The following is a 21,347-nucleotide window of genomic DNA, read 5'->3' as shown; positions in this document are numbered from 1 at the left end:
CCAATAGCCAGCTCGGTCCCTCATTCATTGATGCTGGTGCCCACGTGGAACTATCTGATACCAGTGCCAATATCTGACCCTGAACCGGTGTAGGCTCGACCTACATCAAGGTTGTGCTCTAAATCTGCTACAGTGTACCCTGTCTCTGTACTACCTGAGTCTGACCCTATGATTCCACTACAGCAGAAGCACTGTCAGAGGCTCCATCGAATTTTTGGTTTCCAACTCCGATCAGAACTTGCCACCACTCGGAGATGATGATGGTGCGGATGTGAATGATTTACCCCCACTGTGATGACAACCTTTACATGGACTTATAGGAGGCCAATGGGCTTGATACTTCCCCAGATACAGGGCTGAATTTGCCTTTTGGGGCCCCCAAAGAGGAGAGTGCCTCATTTCTTTTGGTAATTCGTTGAGGAGAGTCTGGATTCCCCTACACAGCGTTTTAATCCAGAGAGTATGGTGGTCCAGCTTACACAAGCAAGGTGAACCCTAATTTATCTGCTATGCCCCCCTCCCAGACAGAGAGTCGAAGAGGGTTGAGGAGTTCAGAAAACAAATGTTATAATCAGCTATCCTTAAATTAAAGTCATTTGTTTATATGGCCAGTATACTCATCCCCTCTTTGACGTGACCAGCAAGATCTTGCTGGTGGTCAATGAAGAACTTAATACCTCCTTTGCTCAGACCTTCCAAGATGCCAGGTTGTGGCCAAATAAGTGATTAGTTGTTGGCTTAATACTACTGATTGTCTAGGGAAGCGGTTGGTAATAGTGTGGTGCACCTTCGCCATTTGTGGATGTATTACAAATGTTTCTTCAGAGATGTTCAGGCTTCCCATATGGATATGCTTTTCAAAGGCTTACGCCTATTCCGTGAAAAAGCGGATTCTGCCTTAGAATTCTTTAAGGAGAGTAGAGGCACGACCCGCTCTCTGTGTATTTTGGCTACTGCCAAACTGTTTCTTTATCAGTTTAAGAAATTTCTAAGCTACTCCAGGGAGTTGGGGTACAGACAATACCAGTCACCCCAGTTCTTTTGTGGCCTGGGTGTGTATCTGTTAGGCAACTCGCAGATCACCACAGGCCATCTATGAAGTCTAACTAAACCAGGTGCTGGGTCAAATTTGTGGTCTGACACAGAGCCCGCAACACCAGACCCTTTGTTAGCAAAACTGTCAGATGTTTTATTGTTTGTTTTATGTTGGCCCAGCAAGGCTTTGCTTTGGTCACTATTAAAGATTATGTGTCTGCCCTTTCAGCATTTTTGTGTTTGCCGGACCAACTATCCCTATTTTTATCACCTGCTGTGATGTAGTTTATTGAAGGTTTGACACACGTGTTGCCGCTCAAACCCTTGTGAGGTCACATTTGGACCATAGCATGGTGTTGGCGTTTCTCATGTATACTCCCTTCAAGATGAAGCACAGCTGCCCATTGCATATGCTGACTCTAAAGACGGTCTTACGTATTGCAATCACTTCAGTTTATTGCATTAGTGAACTCCAGGCATTGTTTGTGCAACTGCCCTACATCACCTTTTTTCCCAGACAAACTGCTGCTGAAGACTCGGAAGGCCTTCTTCCTGAAAGTTGTGACTGCCCACATTGTGCAATTCATTATTATCCCAGCATTCCTGCCCCTCCTCACCCCTTATGAGAGGAGAGGATCCATTGGTTGGACCCCAAACAAGCTTCAAGCTTTTGCATCCATTGTACCAAGAACCATACAGTGGACATCAGCTTTTTGTGGGGTTTTCTGGGATGAAGAAGGGGAAGGCGGTGCAGAAGAAGACTCTGTCAAGGTGGTTAGTCCTCTGCATTAAGATCTGCTACACATTGGCCAAAAAGCAGCTTCCTAAAGGTCTGAGTGCCCATTACACCAAGACTAATGCTCCCACCACTCCATTGGCATGCAGAATGCCTGGGCTTCACATCTGTGGCATGGGCGCCTTGTGCACGTAAATTAACCATTATTGCCTGGTTAGGCAGGTCCGGTGGGAAGGGCGTTCGCTCCTCAGCCCTTCAAGACATCTTGGTCTGACTCCATTTCACAGACCCTCCACCTTTGAAGGGTGCTGTTCTGGTATCTATCTTTTAATAGGAGAAATCTACGTTTAGATGTATCCTTCAGAAAGGCATGTTACTTACCTTCAGTAATGCTCTTTCTGGTGGATAACAACAGATTCTTCGCTGCCCTCCCACTTCCCAGTTTTGTGAAGTGGTCTACTTTCACCATCTAAAAAGGTCCCAAATTAGAGATCTGCACACTGATACAGCCAATTGTTTTACGCTCATTGTCAGAGGGTCATGTAGGGTGGTGGTGCTTATACGTGGCTCTGATCTGTCACTTCTAGTGAGGAACAAAGTAAACGCGGAGCACCACAGATCCTTTAAGCTTCTCGTCAGAACCCTGCTCTGAAAAAAGCCCGGATCCAGTCTGGCACCTAGGGGAATATTCTAAAGGTGACAAGTCTGTGGTTGGTCTGGGTAGCCCCACCACAGCACACTGCATGAAGGAATGATTCTCAGAGTTCAAGGTGAAATATATTTTTCAAAAAAATAAGGCTTTTATTGACAGGAATTCAGTTTTCTTATCCCAAAGACATTATTTGCAATTGATCAAATGTAAATTTTGGTGACAAAATTATTGCATTTTCAAAATGTTTTCAATGTTGATATTTTAATAATAAGTCATTCTGAGTTGAGAGTTGTTGCAAATGTTATTTTCTTGTTGATAGAGGGCACTTGCTGCTATGCCCGTTATGTCATTACTCATATGAAGTTGTATCAGATGACATTGTTTTATAACATTATTGAAGTGGTCACATGTAGTAACCCTCCTTTGGGTGTTCGCTATTGTAATCTATTCAGATATGGTTACCACTGTAAAAGTGATAGTAGTTGTTAGTAGCCCTGCATGATTTTCATTGAATTTAAGTAGCTCTTATTATAGAACATATCTGGAACACTCTCACATAGGTCAATAAACCCATGCCAAAAACAAGTTCTTCTGCTTTGAAAATTACATTATGCCTGCCAAAAGATTAACAGAGCTCGTGCCACACAAACCAAAAGTCTAGCCACTCCACTACACAAATTACATTTCACAAACCCCAGTAGCAACACAATGCCAGGCACTTTTACCAAACAAAATTAGGCCTAAATCACACAGCCATTTCAAAAGCCTGAAATGTACTCCTGTAGGTTTTCCGCTGTCTTTATAGCAGATTTCTAGCTTTGGGTAAATTTGAAGGGATCCATGAGACTAGTCCTGAAATGTAAGAATGTCTTAAGAGTTCCAGGATTACTCTTGCAGGCAAATACTTTTGCGGTAGCGAGAAACCCTTCTAACTACTGCCACTAGGCAGCTAACCCCTGCTTGCAGTGTCCACTCCCCTGTCCCCAGGACCGCCTGTTGCAGGTTAAGCCCAGATGTCCAGTGTCAGCATGGGTGGATTCTCTACCCTGGGATGACATCATAACTGGTGGGTGGGATAAAATGTGCACCAGGAGGAGTTGAGAAACGTTGACGACTTTCACAAAGGGGAACCTTATTATTTGACCGGCCCAAACCCTAACTTTAGATAATATCCATTCTGCTATTGTTGGTGCACTTTACAATTAAACATCTCCAGGATGTGGGATTTCGAGTAGCAAATGTCTAATTGGGCATTGAAGTTATATTTCAGTGCACAAAAAACAGAGTGAACCCGCTTCGACCCCTCCTCAGGCCCGGACTGGCCATAGCGGGCACGGGCAATCCCCCAGTGCGCCGCAAGGGTGGGGGCCGGGTTTGAGCTCCAGGGGGCCGATTTTGTTAGAGGGCCGTTTTTGCAGCATAGCTGCAAAATCGGCCCTGCAACAAAATCGGCCGAAAACCGGCCCTAGCAAAGCGCTCGGCGGCACCTCCAACCCCCCCAAGTGGGGAGGGGGGCCGGCCGAGCACTTTGCCAGGGCCGGTTTTGGTTCCCAGTCCGGCCCCCTCCTGCTAAAGGTGCTACACACACAGCATATTTGCGACCACTGCGCCTCTGGCCTGGTCGCCCCCTCAGCCTACCTGCTTACCTGCTGCCCGCTGCACCAGATCCTCGCTGCCCGCTGCACCAGATCCTCGCCGCTGACGCTGCCCCAGCTGCCGCAGGGCCGCCCTCCGAGCCTCGGCCTCCCGTTTTTCCGCCGCTGCCAGCCCGAGGCCCCGCCAGCCGACTGGTTGGCCCGCTCCCGCCTCCCCGCAGACCCTCCCTACCGGCTCCCTTCTTAAGGGGAACCAGACCCTTCCAAGGGAGGGACCACTGCGCCTCTGGCCTGGTCGCCCCCTCAGCCTACCTGCTTACCTGCTGCCCGCTGCACCAGATCCTCGCTGCCCGCTGCACCAGATCCTCGCCGCTGACGCTGCCCCAGCCGCCGCAGGGCCGCCCTCCGAGCCTCAGCCTCCCGTTTTCCCGCCGCTGCCAGCCCGCGGCCCCGCCCCCCCGCCAGCCGATTGGTCGGCCCGCTCCCGCCTCCCCGCAGACCCTCCCTACCGGCTCCCTTCTTAAGGGGACCCAGACCCTTCCAAGGGAGCGACCACTGCGCCTCTGGCCTGGTCGCCCCCTCAGCCTACCTGCTGCCCGCTGCACCAGATCCTCGCTGCCCGCTGCACCAGATCCTCGCCGCTGACGCTGCCCCAGCCGCCGCAGGGCCGCCATCCGAGCCTCGGCCTCCCGTTTTCCCGCCGCTGCCAGCCCGCGGCCCCGCCCCCCCGCCAGCCGATTGGTCGGCCCGCTCCCGCCTCCCCGCAGACCCTCCCTACCGGCTCCCTTCTTATGACGCCCCCGGAGCGACCGCGCAGCGGACGCGCGCAGCGGGAGCACCGAATGAGCGCCGAAGGTGCGCCAAAGGTAAGCCCGTCTACGCCCGTCTGCGCCTGGACCGCGCCCAGTGCCAGGACCCCTGGCCCCCACCGTCGGAAGCCGACCCGACGGACCTACGACGCCACCGAACTCAACGCACTCAACACCGGCCGAACCCCGGGCTGCTACCGAGCCACACCGAGACGCACCCACGGATCCTTCAGCTGCCACTCCTGTAAGTTCACCTGCAACCGGACCCACGCCACACCAGCACCCACCAAGCCGAACACCAGCACCACCCACCTGAAGTGCATCCTGATCAACACCCGCTCCGTCCACAGACACGCCGTCGAGCTCTGGAACCTGCTCGACACCACAGACCCAGACGTCGCCTTCCTCACGGAAACCTGGATGAACGACTCCTCAGCGCCCGACATCGCCATCCCAGAGGGTTACAAGATCACCCGAAGAGACCGCGACAACCAGACTGGAGGAGGCCTCGCCATCATCTACAGGGACACCATCCGCATCAAGACCAACACCGACGACACCCTGACAACCGCCGAACACCTGCACTTCCAGATCCACACGGACCCCAAAACCACCCTCAGAGGCACCCTGATCTACCGACCCCCCGGACCACGCACACAATTCAGCGAGGACATCGCCGACTTCATCAGCCCGCACGCCCTCCCCTCCGCCGACTACATCCTCCTGGGGGACATCAACTTCCACCTGGAGAACAACAACGACCGCAAACCACCACCCTGCTCGACAACCTCGCCACCCTCGGTCTCAAGCAGCTGGTGTCCACCCCCACCCACCTCGCCGGACACACACTCGACGCCGTCTTCTCATCCAGCAAAGACATCACCTTCAGCCACACCACCGGACTCCACTGGACGGACCACAGCTGCGTCCACTTCACCTTCAGAAGAACGACGATCCACCACCACCAGCAACAGGTTGCTCGAAGAAGCTGGAACAAGATCACAGCCGACCAGCTCGCCGCTTCCCTGAGCCAGCACCCTCCCGCCAGCTCAGCGAACCCCAGCCAGGCCGCCGACAACCTCACGAAGTGGATCAGCAACTGCGTGGACGAACTCGCCCCACTGAGGACCCCGCCCAACAGACCCGGCAGCAAGAAGGCCCCATGGTTCACCGACGAACTCATGAGTTCCAAGAAGAACTGCCGAGCCCTCGAGAAAGACTGGAGAAGGGAACCAACTCCGCACAACATGACCACCCTCAAGCTTGCCACCCGGAAGCACCACCAACTGATCCGCACCACCAAGAAAACTGCATTCAAGGACCGACTGGACAACAACGCACACAACTGCAAGGAACTCTTCAACATCGTGAAAGAGCTCTCCAACCCCAACGCCGGAAACAACGACATCACCCCTTCGCAAGACCTCTGCAATTCCCTCGCCTCCTACTTCCCCAACAAGATCGCAGACATACACAACAGCTTCAGCACTCAACCGACGCACGCCACGACCGAACCACCGCCCCCCACCACCACCCTCCGCGCCTGGACGCCGATCAGCACCGAAGACACCGTCCGCATGATGAACTCCATCCACTCCGGATCTCCAACCGACCCCTGCCCTCACCACGTCTTCAACAAGGCCGACGCTGTCATCGCACCCCACCTGCGGGACATCATCAACACCTCATTCGACACCGCCACCTTCCCGGAGAGCTGGAAGCACGCCGAACTCAGCGCCCTACTCAAGAAACCTACAGCGGACCCCACCGAACTCAAGAATTACCGCCCCATCTCGCTCCTCCCGTTTCCAGCCAAAGTCATCGAGAAGATCGTCAACAAACAGCTGGCCACCTTCCTCGAGACGAATGGATCCCTCGACCCCTCACAGTCTGGCTTCCGAGCCAACCACAGCACCGAGACCGCCCTCATCGCTGCCACCGATGACATCCGAGCCCTGATGGACAACGGAGAAACAGCGGCCCTCATCCTCCTAGACCTCTCCGCAGCTTTCGACACTGTCTGCCACCGCACCCTAGTGCAGCGCCTCAGCAACGTCGGAATCCACGAGAAGGCACTGGAATGGATCATCTCCTTCCTCGACGGAAGAACACAGAGAGTCCGCCTACCACCGTACAAGTCAGAGGCCACCGGAGTCATCTGCGGCGTCCCTCAAGGATCCTCGCTGAGCCCCACCCTCTTCAACATCTACATGAGCCCCCTCGCGGCCATCGCACGCCAACACAACCTCAACATCATCTCCTACGCCGACGACACCCAGCTGATTCTCTCCCTCACCAACCTGATTCTCTCCCTCACCAACGACCCCGCCACCGCCAGAGCCAACCTTCACGAAGGGATGAAAGACGTAGCCGAGTGGATGACAACCAGCCGCCTGAAACTGAACTCAGACAAGACGGAAGCCCTCATCCTGGGCTCCTCGCCCTCCGCCTGGGACGACTCCTGGTGGCCCCCCGCCCTGGGCACCGCACCCAAACTGACAGACCACGCACGCAACCTGGGCTTCATCCTGGACTCCTCCCTCTCCATGACCAGACAAGTCAACGCCGTCTCCTCGTCCTGTTTCAACATCCTGCGCATGCTACGTAAGATCTTCCGGTGGATCCCCACCGAAACCAGGAAGACGGTCACCCAGGCACTCGTCACCAGCTGTCTGGACTACGGCAACGCCCTCTACGCCGGAACCACCGCCAAGCTCCAGAAGAGACTCCAGCGTATCCAGAACGCCTCGGCGAGACTCATCCTCGACGTCCCCAGACGAAGCCACATCTCCAGACACCTGAGAGACCTGCACTGGCTCCCGATCAACAAAAGAATCACCTTCCGGCTCCTCACCCACGCACACAAAGCCCTACTCAATCAAGGCCCAGGATACCTCAACAGCCGCCTCAACTTCTACGCTCCCAAACGCCACCTCCGATCGACCAACCACGCCCTCGCCGCCGTCCCCCGCATCCGAAGAGCGACAACAGGAGGAAGGTCCTTCTCCTACCTGGCCGCCAAGACCTGGAACTCCCTTCCGACCCACCTCCGCCTGACCCAGGACCACCTCTCCTTCAGGAAGAAGCTCAAGACCTGGCTGTTCGAGCAGTAGCAGCACCCCCCCCCCCCCCCCCCCCCAGCGCCTTGAGACCCTCTGGGTCAGTAGTGCGCTCTATAAATGTCCTTGATTGATTGATTGATTGATTGATTGATTGATATTTCCATTGAATACTGTGGGGGCTGGTGGTCGCAAAATGTACCCCAGAGCTCAGGCGAGTGCCTGATATGCTGCACTCCTCCCTCAGGCCTGCATGCCTGCGGAATGTGTGCCTGCTGTGGTGGGAAAACCTACCTTTACCTGCTAAGGCGCCTTTCCTTTGCTTCTTTTGAGGTAAAACGGCGGCCCTGCCCGGGTATAGTCAGTCGGGTGAGATCAGACGAGATGGTTTGTAAAAGTAAACCTCGCCGTCCGGGTGGTCTCATTGGAGGTGATGCACGCGGGGCCGCGGGGAGGGGTGTGCTGGGAAACGCTCTTTCTTCTACAGTTGATGTTTGTTTTCTCTTGTTTTACTCACCGCAACAGTCACATTCTTCATATCCTGGGAAAGGCCCCGCTCCCTTCTCATGTGGAATACTTTTTTTCTCCCCTCAGGTGTGCAACTGTAACAAGTACCTGAAGATTTCCAATCCGAAGATGAGACGCCTGATGGCGCTGGAGGGGCTGCTGCCCCCCGAGACAGGCGCAGGTGAGAACCAGCATTGTGGGGTTGGGGTGGGCGCCAGGGCTGCAGGCCGGACTCTGAATACCCGGCATCCAGGTGTTTTAGAAGGCAGCACAGCACTTTTTTTTAATGCACTGACCCCAATAATTGCTCGGTGTCTGATACCGCGCATGTGTGTTACTTGCATGTTGTCTTTAGCCCTCAGGGCGCGTGAAAACGCTGCAAAGGAACTTGGGAGGCGAAAGAAAGACGTGACAGGGCCGGAAGGTGTTGAAGGAAAACCGGAAACTAGAGTATAGAGGAGAGTAAAGAAAATAATGTGATGTAAGGGTCATTGTTAGATAGGGTTCACGTCTCCCTAAAACGGCGTATAGTCGCTCCAGGGGCCTGAGAACAGCAGGGTGATTGTGTTACATCTTTGGTATGCGGCCTACCCGCCAAAAACGCAATTCAAGTCCTGAAGGAGAAACTTCCCATGATCCTGGCCCCAACTCTCACAATGCAGATATGGAGATATGGTATTGTAGTTAGACGTATAGTCTGCACCTCGGCTGCTTTGGTGGTGCCCGCTGTATCCCCTCCCAGAAGGGGCAGCAGTGGAGAGAGTGACTGGGCTTCTCTTAGTCGACTCTCTGCTTCGAAGGCTTCCATTCTTTGCAGATCACAACACTGTTCAGTGGCTTGAAGGACTCAAAAAGCCAAGTCAGATTTCACCAGGCAAGCTAAATAGATATAAGTGCTTGAGTAAACAGCTGCGGAACTAATGACGTCAGGAGTGTTTCATTGGAGGGTAGGCAGCAGTGTTTCCCAGACCAAAGTACCGAGCCGACCTACCAAACTTCACAGGTGGCGAAAGTGCCCTAAGACCTAGACACTCACTGATTTTGGAAGTTCCCAACTTCAAATCCTTCATCGTTCAGAGACCATATTTTACGGAACAGAAGTCTCTTGAACTGATGAAACTTGCCCCGCTCAGCGCCATCAGAAAACTCCTAAGAGCCACTTCTTAAGCCAATCCCTAAACTAGAAACCTAAACCCAAAACTGTCAGCCCAGTCTCGTTATGCGCTGACACGTTACATTGTTATATTCTCGATTTACTCTGGTTCTAAACTATTTGATTCCATGTTACTTGGTTCTCGTTCCAGTGTATGCTTTTTTTTATGTAAAGCGCCCTATCGCCTGCAGGTCCCCGAGCACTATAAAAATGATGTAAATAAATATAATAAATGGTATTACTCCTGCTCTAAGCTTTGATAAACTCTTTGACAAATCATATCTGCTGTAACAAGATCCGCTTTTGGTGCTGCTGTGCTGTATTTGTAATAGTGTGCTTGCACCATCCTGGTGCTTTCAAAATCGTAAATAAAGCATGATGGAGCATGTTCCAGGCAATTACACCGCTTCTTCTTTCACGAAAAAGATCTTGCTGGCATTATAGAATCCCCAGAGGAAAAAAGTCTTGCTAAATCCCAGAAAAGAGGGGTCTAGAAAAAACAAACATTGGCAAACCCAGTAGGCCTTGCCTATGTGAGACCCACTGCCTTTGCCAATGTCTTTTAGCTATATTGGACAGCAGTGTGGCTGCTGCTCAGCATGGCTAAAAGTTAGTGGTGTGGCATAGAGAGTGGAGTAGAGTGGTGTGGAAGTGGAGCTGCAAAGATTAGAGTGATGTAGAGTGGAGTGGTGTAGAGTGCTTGGAGTGGCATAGAGTAGAAGGGAGTGGGGTAGAGTAGTACAGTTGTGGGCGTAAATAAGTAAAGTATCAATAGAGGCAGCAGGTAGGGTGAACACAATATAAATAGAAAGGCATATGCATGTGTTAAAAGTAGGAAAGCACATTGCGTATCCAGAAATAATTCCGAAATGCTTAAAAAAAAATGCATTGCAAAAAGAGGAGCAAGAACAAATGTTCTTGGTCCGTGCTCCAGGAAAGAGCTAACACAAGAAAGGAAGCGAAGCCTACGGAGATAAACAATTGAAAAATTGCAAAAAAGAGTGTCAAAGAAAACAACTAATGGCTTGCTGTGAACAGTTTGTAAATCCACTGAATAGTGAATAATGCGTCTAGCAGCACAGTGCATGCAATCCCTAAAAAACATACTCTTTTGTTTGTGTTTTTTTTTTAATTCTACTTATTCTGAGGTCTGGTTTTAAAGTGTACAGGAAAGTATCAGCTGTGGTAATGTAAGGCTTATGCTCATTGACACTGGCCAAGGACGAATACGTTATTGACATATGTATACTTGTAAACCAGCATGTATGGACTGCATACATTCTCTTTGCAGGGCTGCCACTAGGACTCATGAGAAAAACTTCAGTTAGTGCAGAACTCAGCTGTGTGAATTTTGAGATGTTAATGGTCTTGAGTACCTCTCACAGTTTACAGTTTCCATGAGTATAACTTGCACCTTAAAATATAAAGTAATTCTGCCACCAACCAAGTAATCTGCACACCACCAGCAATGTAAGAGTATTAGTCTAAGAAATAGGGCTCTTTTTGGACCCTTGGACTTTCAGTGCTGTCGATCCAGGAAGTACACTTCCAGAGGGTGAAAGTGGGAAGCCAGATGCTTATAGCAGGGAAAAGTGAAGCAGAACGCTCAGGGTCGAGTACTACGAATTCTGTGTCCCACAGCACACTTGGCGGACCAAACTTCTTTGCTTGGTGTTATGTTTGTGTCCAGTTCTTCTTAAGGGGGAATAGTAGTTACCTGACATTTGCATAGGACACTAATGCCACTTCAGTGGCCACGAAACACTCACCCATGTCCAAGTCACTGCCGAGCAGAGCTTGCATGCATGGTTGTGTGTGTCCTCTATGAGACAAGAGTTTGGCATCTTGTGTGAGGTTCAGAGAGGTACACAAAGTCATGTACGTTGACTCGTCCTCGGCAAATACATTAGAAGAGAGTGAGAGAAGAGTAGTGCATTCATATTCTCCTTCACTGAGGCATTGCAACTAGCCTCAATGTGGTCTTAATGAACTGTTGTGAGCCTCTAGCATCAGTCTTTTCTAGGTATCCCCCAAAATAGTATGGTATTGATTACTCACACCAGCGTTCTTTGGTGGGCTTGGTTTCATAGATGTTTGGACTTCATGTAGTAGAGATCAAAGCCCAGCACACTTTCAGACTCTCCTGAAGGTGAGCATTCCTTTGGTGGTAGGTGGAGTACTAAAGAATAAGTGGACAGGTTTTGGGGACAGTCTGCAAGGGTCTGAAGCTTGAGGCCCCACTATACTAGCTCTTGGATTACATGAATGTTTTAATATTTGTTGGCTGTTGGAGCGCCTGCTGCTGAATCCAGCGGTTGAGTTCCACTGACAACCTGCAGCGGTTGCGTGGTGAAATAAGGTGACTTATGATAAAGCAGAAGTGATGCTGGAAAGATGTTGCAGACAGAGTGGGTCAGTAATGTGAGGGGAATGTGTCTGGGCTGCAGTTGCTCCTATAACAGCGGGAACTTTTTTATAAACAAAGAAAAACATGAAGTAGCCTGCAGCACCTCAGCTGTCCCAGTGCCTGTTGCCTACTGACTTGGCGTTGAGTTGTGATGAATGGAAAATCCTCCCTTTTGGGGACACACAACTAAAGACAGAGATAGCATTGAAGGCTCTCCCGCAGGTAGTGTCTCTGGGATACAGCACTTACCAGAAATGTGAGGATGTTAAATTATCTTTTAAGTCAAAATGAGGGCCCCTGGGTGCGTTGTGTCAGTGACCAGCAGACTGACATTCCATTCATTGTCAGTGTCTACTGCGCATCTGCTTCACTCTTTGCATTCCAGAGAGGCGTTTAGGATTTGTCTAGACAGAAGCTCCTTTTAAACTCATGCTGTTTTTTGCAGAAATAGCAAGGTGTCATTTTCGGCTCATCCCTTGGTGTATAATTTACCAGTGAAAGGCCTGCACTGACGCCACGGCGGGCCAATCAACAGCATAATGAAGGCTTTTTATGTACAAGGCTTAGTTTGAGCACACGTTCTCCAGTTTTGTTGCCTCCAGGTTGGTTTCCATTTCTGCCAAGGTTGACTGTCTTTAATCTTTTCCCAAGAGCTCTCTGTTTTTTAGTAAATTGGGATACGCCTCAAAGGACTTTAAGGACCTCCTCGCAGGCTTAATTAACATCTGTACAAAATCACTCTTGATGTTAGAGCTGAGATGGAAGCCATCAGTACACTCATGTGCTCAGTCCTAGAAACACTGTACAGAATTCAACTATTTACTCACTTTATTTCATGGTGCTGAAAAAATAGAGCAGGAAAAGGATTATAAAGCTGGCTTTTCTCTTAACTCCCTTGTTTAAAGTTGGCTGTATGTTTGAGTTTCCCTCCGACAATTTAGGGTACAATCTGTGATGCACTTATTACAAATAAGGTAAGAGGGGTCATTCAGCGAGCATGTGATCTGCAGCATGCATTTGGGTTTACCATACAATACCAAGGGTCTAGCCCTGTTGTGTATACTATATACGAGCTAGCATTGGCCAGTGGTATGCCTGCTTTTGTGAAAAGCATTTCATTTGTGTTTCTATACTCCTCCTGAACCAAATTGTCTTGTCTAGTATAAACCTGACAAAGTGTCACTGCTTTCAGTTACATCTGTTATCTACACAGGAGACTGTAGTGTTATTCACCTTTGTTTTCCTTGGGTTGACCTGCGTTGGTGGTCTTTTTAAAGCGAGTTTACGGAAAGGCGCAGTTTGTTCTTCAGGTACTGCCATGCCTTGTTTGGTAGCTGTGTGCAGTGAGTGACTCAGTGTCTTCTGTTAATGCTGTGGTTTGCTTCTCTGCTAACTGTATCATTTTACTTGTGGTGCTGGAGGGTGTTGTAAGCATCCCGCAGTGTGACTTTGTCAACCCATTTACACTTTTATTATGCGTCTTTATGTTATGTTATGTTATGTTACTGGGGGTATTGTAAAGCGCTCAGCTGCTCATAGAGCGTCCCGGCGCTATAGATCCTCACACAAACACCAGCAAATAACAACAACAGCCATGCGGCACCAAACATCACAGACGGCTTACAGAGCAAAGAGATAGGTTTTAAGTCCCTTTCTATAAGCAAACAAATTGGAGCACGTTCGCAGCGTCATGGGCAGAGTGTTCCAGAGACGGGGGGCAAGGTAACTGAAAGAGCGGCCTCCACACCGCACACGTCTCACTGACGGCACGATGGCATTGGCCAGGGCAGCCGACCTCAATGGTCTAGATGGTAGATAGAAATTGACCCTTTTCTGCAAATAACCAGCGCCGAAATTGTGGAGCGCCTTAAAGGCTATAGTTAAGGCCTTAAACGCAATGCGCTTCCGAATCGGCAGCCAGTGCAAAGTCACAAGGAGGTTGCTTGCCCTGGCTCTTCTGGCAAGACCAAAGATTGCCCTGGCTGCCGAATTTTGGACTACCTGCAGACGGGTCAACAGATATTCAGGAAGGCCAAGGTAAAGGATGTTAGCATAGTCCAAGCATGACCCTATCAGGGCCTGCACCGTAATCTTCTTATGTTCAAAAGATAGATACGGCAGAAACTTTCTTAACATCCTTAATATGGCAAAACACTTCCCCGTCAGGCCAGCTACCTGGGCCGTGAAGGAAAGAGTGTTATCAACCAACATGCCCAGGTTCTTAGCTGTAACAGAGTCGCTGGCAGGGGGGAACATGTTCGCAGGCCACCAGTGCCTCCATCTTGAATCTGCAGGACAACCAAAAAACAATATCTCGGATTTGTCCGAGTTGCATTTGAGGCCGCTTTTTCCGAACCAATCAAACACAAACTCCAGACATTTCCGGATGGCCACTCCGTCGAGTGACAAAATGACAAAAGTGACAAAATGACAAAGTGACAAAATGTATGTAATTAGTTACTGGCTAATATAATTGTTTTTCATGATGTATTTTGTACATTGGAAAGGTTTTTAAAGGTGTGACTGTTTTGACGAAAATCAATGTTATCTCAGAATCTTAGTCTGCTGAACATATGAGGGATTTTATCAATTCTTATAGTACCCATGCACTGTTACTTTATCACAACATTTATTATTCTTGCTTCTGAATTGTATTTGTGCAACAGATTGCACTGTGATTATTTCTCTTTTTTTATTGAAGTTTTAGTGTTCTACTTTTATGGTTGTCTATATGACCAAAATAAAGTCTTTTGAAACTTGAAACTACAGGCATATGTCTTTGCAGATTAACAAAAACAACTTATGAAGCAGTGACTGGGTAGTGTTGCATTGCTGCAGCAATGGTGTTGTTTAATGGACTTTGTGTGGGTATTCTTTAACTGCTAGTAAATAGGGCTAAGTGTAACAAAGTATTCCAGTAGAGGCACACCTGTTTCAGTCATGAAAATCATGTCCATCATCCTTGAACGATGCTTTGAGGTATTTGAACATATGGAGAACTCTCGTGGCTTGTGGGAAGAGAACGTTCAGGAACTAATTCTCTGTTGTAGTTGGGTTTCTATGTCAGTGAAGTGTGCCATGGTTATATAACTATGCTTTGTCTTTTACCAGTTCTCGTTCGAACGGTTTCATTGGTGTTAATCATCTGGTGTCTTCTTAATCAAAAGCAAATGCACTGAGCAAAGATCCTTCTGGTTAAGGTAGCCTTCCCCAAACGCTGCTGTTGACTGGATGCAACAGTAGTATTTTGTAGTTAGATGTCTTTAGGAATATGACTGGCATGCAACAGTAAAGCTGAAAATATTATAATGAGGATCAGGATGGGGAGCAGGCAAGGACAGGAGGAGTCAAGCAATTGGCACGCCATCTGGTGAAGGCCTAGTATTTTGTGGTAGACCACTCTGTCCCCAACTGGGTAGAGGAGGCTTCCTGGGAGATGTGGAGATCAGAGGACTCAATCAAATAAGAGAGAGGGGGGACCAGGAGCTTGTTGTGGTCCAGTGCCTGTGCTCCAAATCAAGTGTTATAACCAAGTCAGGGGTCACTGTTCCATCGGAGTGCGTGCCGTGGAGTCAGCTCACACTCAGATAAAGAGAAGGGTAGAGCGAGAAATCCCAGAGAAGGAAAGGAAGCTAGGTTGAGTCTAAGGACCTCTCACAGTGAGATGAGGGGGAGGGAGGGAAGAACAATCTTTGTCTATTGTTGCCCTCACACACCCGAAGGATGTCATGCTTCATCATCGGGCGGTGCTCCTCGTCGGGCCGGCGCTGCAATTCCCTACGGGTCCCCCAAAGGGTCGCTTTTGCGGAGATCCTTTAAAGAGAACAGCCGTTAGATGAGTGTGGGTGTGTGGAGAGTGTCCTTATCTTAGTGATGTAGGTGAAGAAGTGAGTTAAAAATGGCTAGGGGATGCCAAGACCTAGTGAATTTTAATGTACGAGCTCCCCTTTCATAATAAAAAACAAAAGGTTGTGTGTTACAATATGGGTTCTAATGTACCCTGTGTAACATAAGGTGTGGTCAGGTCGACATGTTTCGCATGGTCAGGTTGATCCAGTGCGCTTCATTAGGATCAGTGACAGCAAAGAACTGTGTAGTTTTAACTAGTGCAAGTGTAGGGGGAAATTGCTAACCCCCTCTGCTGGAGGTAAACGCAGTCTACTACTCCTATTATGGGTGCCGCAGTTTTTTGAAGATAAATAATCTCCTCTCCAGGGAAACCTAGAGAAAGTAAGGGAGAGAAGGGAGAAAAATGGTGTAGGAAACATTTAATAAAAATAACATTCCAAGTCATAGTCTGTGTCATGGTAGCTCCTTAGACATCAGCCTTATGCTTGGGTCCAGTTCTAAGAACACCTGGTGGGCAATCAGCTCTTTGTGGGGCTCACAGGAACAAAGATGGGTAAAGCAGTGCAGAAAAGAACTATCTCTATATGGATCATACTCTATAGTATAAAGATCTGCTTCCCACTGATTATGAAGCAGCCTTCAGAGCCAAATCAGCCACCACTGCTCTGGTGGATGGAGTGCCATTTTTGGACATCTGCAAGGCTGCTATGTGGGTGTCACTTCATACGTTCATGAAGCACCACTGTCTGGAGCCTCATGTCCATTGGGAGGGGCATTGCTCGCTGGTCTGGTAGGTCTTCTTTGTCTAAGCCATTCTATAAACCCACAACCTGGGGAGTCACGACTTTGGTATCTATTCACAAGGTGAGGAATCTGCGCTTATAAGTATCCATCAGAAGAACAAGTTACTTACCTTCAGTAATGCTCTTTCTAGTGGATACTCTTTCTGACCACATATATCTCACCTACCCTCCCTCCTACCTGTTTTGTGGAATAGGTATGTTTTCACCATCTTAAAATGGCTCTGCACACTGTCAAATATGAATAATAAGGGCTCTGTGCCTGATGACACGTACAGATATCAGAAAGAAACGGATGTCTGCCCGCAGACGTGGTGATTAAATATGGCCCTGATGTCACTTCCTTGGTGGGATGGAACTGGCTCAGAGCCACCCAATGTCACATACCGGCATGCAAGAGAATTGCTGAGAAAAATCTCCCGATCTAGTCTGGCACCTTAGGATATTCACAAAAAAATCTGCTGTTAGATAGAGTATCCACCAGAAAGAGCATTACTAAAAGAAAGTAACTTGTTCTTTAATGCCAAAAGAGGACTACATCATTTTTGAGGTGGTGCTAGTGATCAATAGCTATAGTAAATATGGATCACCTCAGCTCTTGACCAGCTGATTACTTTAAGGAAAACAGCTAGAGATTTAATTCCCAGATTAGAGAATGAAAAAACATGGTTAAAAAAGTAGAAATATTATGATGCAAGCTATAAATAGGTCTACAGAAAAGCTATTGACTACTCCCATTACTGGATGAGATGTACTCAGGCCAATTATTTTGCTCATAAAATTGATAGCATAGCAAACGCGGCTAAGGAGGTGTTCACTATAGTAAAATCTGATGAACCCAGTAGACGTGATTTCGGCAGTAACAACGTCTGAAGAGTGAGCAAATTATGTAGTTAGCTTTTTTCACATAAATTGTCTACCACCAGTGTATATTAGCACGGTCAGGAATCTTGGTCACGTGGACATTCAAGACCAAAGTATTATGCCTATGCTCACACCCTTCTTAGTCGTACTGGATGGGGAATCTGCTTACTTTGCCTTCTTAGTCGTACAGAATGGGAATCTGCTTACTTTAATTACCTATGTTAAGCCTGAATCCTCACTGGATCCTGACCCCCCATTTTATTTTTCTAAGGGCAGTGAGTACTGTTCTATTGATAAGGGAGATCTTAAACTACTTTCTAGAAAAAGACCAGGTTCCAAAATCCTGGAAACATGCAGTAGTGAAACCATTATTGGAGAAACCCACCCTGAACCCTTCACTCATTGACATTTATAGGCCAATCTCTTTGCTTCCATTTCTAGGCAAAATCATGGAGCAACATGTAAACAAGCAACTTTCTGAGTTCTTGGAAAATAATGATATCTTCCATGCCTCGCAAATCAGATTCAGGCCCAGACATGCCACAGAGACAGCGCTTCTGGCAGTAGTAGAAAATCTTAAATGGAAACTTGATCAGGGTGGTTCTTCAGATTTGATTCTGTTGGATCTTAGTGCAGCCTTCAATACAGTATCTCGTATAGAGATTGCCTAACTCAGGAATAACAAATCATGCCTGGAGGTGCCTGGCCTCTTTGTTTGAAGCTTTTTATGGGATAAACCGGTCTACACTCAAGTATTACCACTTGTGTGTGGTGTGCCGCAAGGCTCCTCCCTGAGCCCTACACTGTTTAATGTCTATGTTTGACCACTGGCTGACCTTGGGAAGTAATCTGGACTATCTTTGGCATCATATGCGGATGATACCCATATAAATGTTTCCTTGGTCCCTGAACCCTCCTCCAGTGGGTCTGTTAAAATCTTGTCTCACCGTAGTTCCCAAATGGATGGACTGTTGCTGCCTAAAACTCAATGGAGACAGAACTGAAGTGATGATAATCAGGAACAATTTAAATATTTGCTCTCCGCACTATTGGCCCGACACCTCTCAGTCCTTAAACCCAGCCTGAGTCTGTGGTAAAAAATCTGTGGTTCTGGTCGGATGATAAACTCTACTTTCAGATACAAAGAAATAAACTAGCCCTAGTTTGCTTTGGTACACTGAGGATGGTTAGGTAGATTCAGAAATTTCTACCAGCTTCTGCTCAACAAATGGTAGTACAGGTACTGGTGACCTCGTGCCTGGATTACTGTAATGTGCTCTACCTGGGAATTCCACAATCGGTGCTGAATAGATTCCAAGTGGTACAAAATGCAGCTGCTCATCTTCCGCTAAAGATTCCTAGATGTCAGTCTGCATCAACATCCTTAGATGGCTGCATTGGCTACCTATAAAAAAAGTGCATTCAATTTAAGGGCTCATGCATAGCACAGAATTTATAACAATAAGGGCCCAAATCTCTTAGGTCAGATGTTGCAACACCACACCCCTCAAAGACTTCTTTGGTCCACCAGGTTCTGTCGGGTAACTACCCCCAGAATACAGAAAAACCAGATCAGGGTTCGGTCTTTCTCTTTTATGGCTTCGAAACTCTGGAACAAGATACCCCTTTCCCAGAGGATGATCTCAGGTGAACTAATGTTTAGGAAAGAGCTTGAAACATTACACTTTTGTTGAATCTCCTGGCACTATTTTGGAGCTTCTTGGGTTCAGGCAGTTTGTAGCACTAGGAAACCCTTAGTGGGTAGCTGTGCACTTTATAAATCAGGTGAATAGAAAAAGAAATAGAAATTGAGAAGGGGTCATTGGCCAATATGAAGGCCATGGGATGGGGTAACCTGTCAATAGGCAGAATGGGTGGTATAAGGTGGCTTCACTTTTTTGCCACTGTGCACCATAGTTATATTGCACTGAACATTTGAAAATCATACATGTTCAACAGAGGAGGCATATTGTTAAACAAAATGAGATCATGGTGTTTTATTTTCCATGTTTCCTAAAGTGCCCACATTATTGAGAAGTGTGCATTGTATAGAAATGCAAAATGTCTTTCATTTGCGACATGAGGAGGTAATCTGTATACACACTTACAATATGAAGATAATATTGAATGTACTTTTCTTTAGATTTGAGTTCAAAAGCAATACTTCACAGGTACAGGAAGTGTCTTTGTATCACTGTGCACTCTTTCCGACCAAAAAAAAGGTTTTGATCCCAATAAATGTACACACCATAGCACTTTCCCTCAGCCCCACCCCTAGTCTACAGATCAATCTGTGAGCACTTGCACTTATTTTTCTCATTTAAAGCACCGTAGATACAGTATTTTAAAACGATATCCCTTACATTTTTTGGGGTTCAGCTGTGAAACAATGGCACTCTTTAGTTTGTTCCTGCGATTCTTGTGATGTGGAAGCATTCACTGCTTTAACCTTGGTATACAGATGGAATCTGAACGCAAATTTTCCTCACTTTTCAGAACATACCGATATCTTGCAGCCCTATCTCTTCTGTTGTTTTTGCTCTTGTGTTACTGATGATGTGCTGAAACATGTTTTACTTCATTCTTGGAACACAGCTGCCATCTCAAGACCTTGTCCCTGTCATGCTTGGCACATACATAACATTTTGTCAGTGACATCCAACGTTGGTTCCCACGTTTCGAGACACTATCTTATTGTTTTCCTTGAAAAGGTTGACTTCTCAAGAAAGGATTCTCCCTTGTTCTTGGCATGCATGGAATTTTTGAATAGCAAACTCTTCATTCCTGATCAACACAAAATCTTGTTCCATTATACCCTTTGGTGTTGCGGTGAAAGTGACTTGTTTTGTCACTGTCCTCTACACTGCTGGGGTGCAGTTTACATCCTGATTGATATTCGTCTGCCCTGCTTTTAGAGGATACTCGTGACTTCTTAATGTAGTAAGCCCTCCGTTCTTTGAATACCATTGACATTTTGCCTTTTGGCAGTGGGATTATCTGCTGTTTTCTGCTATGGAACGTCATAATTCACACGAGGCTCAGATTGAACATTTTAGAGGCTACAATCAGGTAGTCTTCCATTAAGAGTTTCGAACGGTAGATGTTCTTCATGCTGATGGTGTGTATACACTTTTAACTATGCGATATGTGACTGTTCTGCTTAAGGTCACGATGCAGAACATTCTTATGTCCGTTATTTATGTCTCAAGGTACAACATCGAATCCCCTAATGATGTCTTCTCTTTTATGTTGTCTGCTCCTAATTAACAAGTTCGTTACTCTACCTTTACATTTGATATTAATTTTAAAACGATTTCTGAATGTGTTTTCATTTAACCTTGTATGTAAAAAGTGTTCTATTGTGCACTGTTGAATTCTGTCGAGGTCTACATCAGTAAAGCGAACTCAATCAGTAGATATTCAAAGCAATTATTCAGAAAATTTGGTGCAAGCGAGTAGTGCTTGATTGATAGCAGTCGAAATCGGAGCACTTTTTTCATTCGTAGATTAACGCAACGTGAACAGCCACAGTGTTTTCCGCCCCAATATGTAGATGAACACTCGGGGTCTTTCACTTGGTCTCCTGATGGACATTGATTAGCTGATGTTTTTGGATTAACGTATTAGATTGATTCATTTACAGAAGACACTATTTGAAATTATGTTGTATTCATATCGAATTTGTTATTAATACTTGGAGAATATGGGATAAGAACGCACCTAAAGGATGAAAATTCCTCATGACTTTTTCTAGGAGAGTTCGGAATGTATTACATAAGTTTCTGAATTGACCCAAAACATAGTTGAAGCCAACTCTGCATCAATCATACAGGGTGACAATAATGTAATGGTAGTTCGAGGACACGATGATTCACACTTAG

At 47.4% G+C, this 21,347-nt stretch overlaps 1 protein-coding gene across 2 annotated transcripts in view; it reads left to right on the top strand.

Annotated features, from left to right (window-relative positions):
• Positions 1 to 21,347, top strand: part of EXD3 (exonuclease 3'-5' domain containing 3) — a 2,383,304-nt gene that overhangs the window by 2,262,381 nt on the left and 99,576 nt on the right. For both annotated transcript variants that reach the window (XM_078642091.1, XM_078642090.1), the window contains exon 21: positions 8,481 to 8,574. In XM_078642091.1, coding sequence (XP_078498217.1) covers positions 8,481 to 8,574 — 94 coding nt within the window. The remainder of the gene's footprint in view (positions 1 to 8,480; positions 8,575 to 21,347) is intronic.

Source organism: Lissotriton helveticus, chromosome 5_1, assembly GCF_964261635.1.
Source record: "Lissotriton helveticus chromosome 5_1, aLisHel1.1, whole genome shotgun sequence".
In the NCBI taxonomy this organism is placed as follows: Eukaryota; Metazoa; Chordata; class Amphibia; order Caudata; family Salamandridae; genus Lissotriton; species Lissotriton helveticus.
Note: the sequence above shows the minus strand (reverse complement) of the source record. Positions and strands in the feature narration are given on the sequence as shown.